Raw genomic sequence first — 604 nt, forward strand, 5'->3', positions numbered from 1 at the left:
CCTCCGAGAGCTACGCACTTGATGGAGGCGCTGGAGAAGAGCCTATGCAGCATGTTGCCCTGCGGGGCGAAGGCGGGCGAGGAGCGCATGCGGGGCAGTGGGCGGGGCTGCGGCGGGAGGCTCTTGGCGTGGCGGGGCAGGCCCCCCCGCGCCGCCCGCGATGACTTCCTGCCGAAGGCCGGCGCGCTCGACTTGATCCTGAAGAAAAGGTGCAGCGTTAGTGGTCGGTTCGAGGAGGGCGTGTGGGGCCGTCGAAAAGGTTTCCGTCGAATATATCAGAACGACAACCGCCATTCAGTAAGACAAAACAGCAACACACACGAACATGTTGACAGCCCGCCCATTTCCTAACCCCACTAGCAATACCTCTTTCCCTGACAATCTGATACCCCTTATCACTTGAGGGTCGCTCAGCACCTTCGGGAGGCTCACCTGAAGAGCGGGAGCTTGGTAGGCGTGTGGGCGAAGGCGTGTCTCGGCAACGGCGGCGTCAGAGCGGGAAGGTACTCGCATTCGTCCCCCGGCAGGAGGGCACTGTGGCTAACGTGGCGGTTGATGCTGTACTTTCTGACGGGGCGCGGGCAGAAGTCCACCTCCTTGCTCT

At 62.4% G+C, this 604-nt stretch overlaps 1 protein-coding gene across 1 annotated transcript in view; it reads right to left on the reverse strand.

The window, feature by feature from the left end:
- Positions 1–604, reverse strand: part of LOC119586626 (ATP-binding cassette sub-family C member 9-like) — a 47,046-nt gene that overhangs the window by 15,912 nt on the left and 30,530 nt on the right. The window contains exons 18-19 of the mRNA XM_037935372.1: positions 433–602; positions 19–198 (exon numbers count right to left, since the gene is read on the reverse strand). Of these exons, the coding sequence (XP_037791300.1) occupies positions 19–198; positions 433–602 (350 nt within the window). The remainder of the gene's footprint in view (positions 1–18; positions 199–432; positions 603–604) is intronic.

Source organism: Penaeus monodon, chromosome 21, assembly GCF_015228065.2.
Source record: "Penaeus monodon isolate SGIC_2016 chromosome 21, NSTDA_Pmon_1, whole genome shotgun sequence".
NCBI lineage: Eukaryota > Metazoa > Arthropoda > Malacostraca > Decapoda > Penaeidae > Penaeus > Penaeus monodon.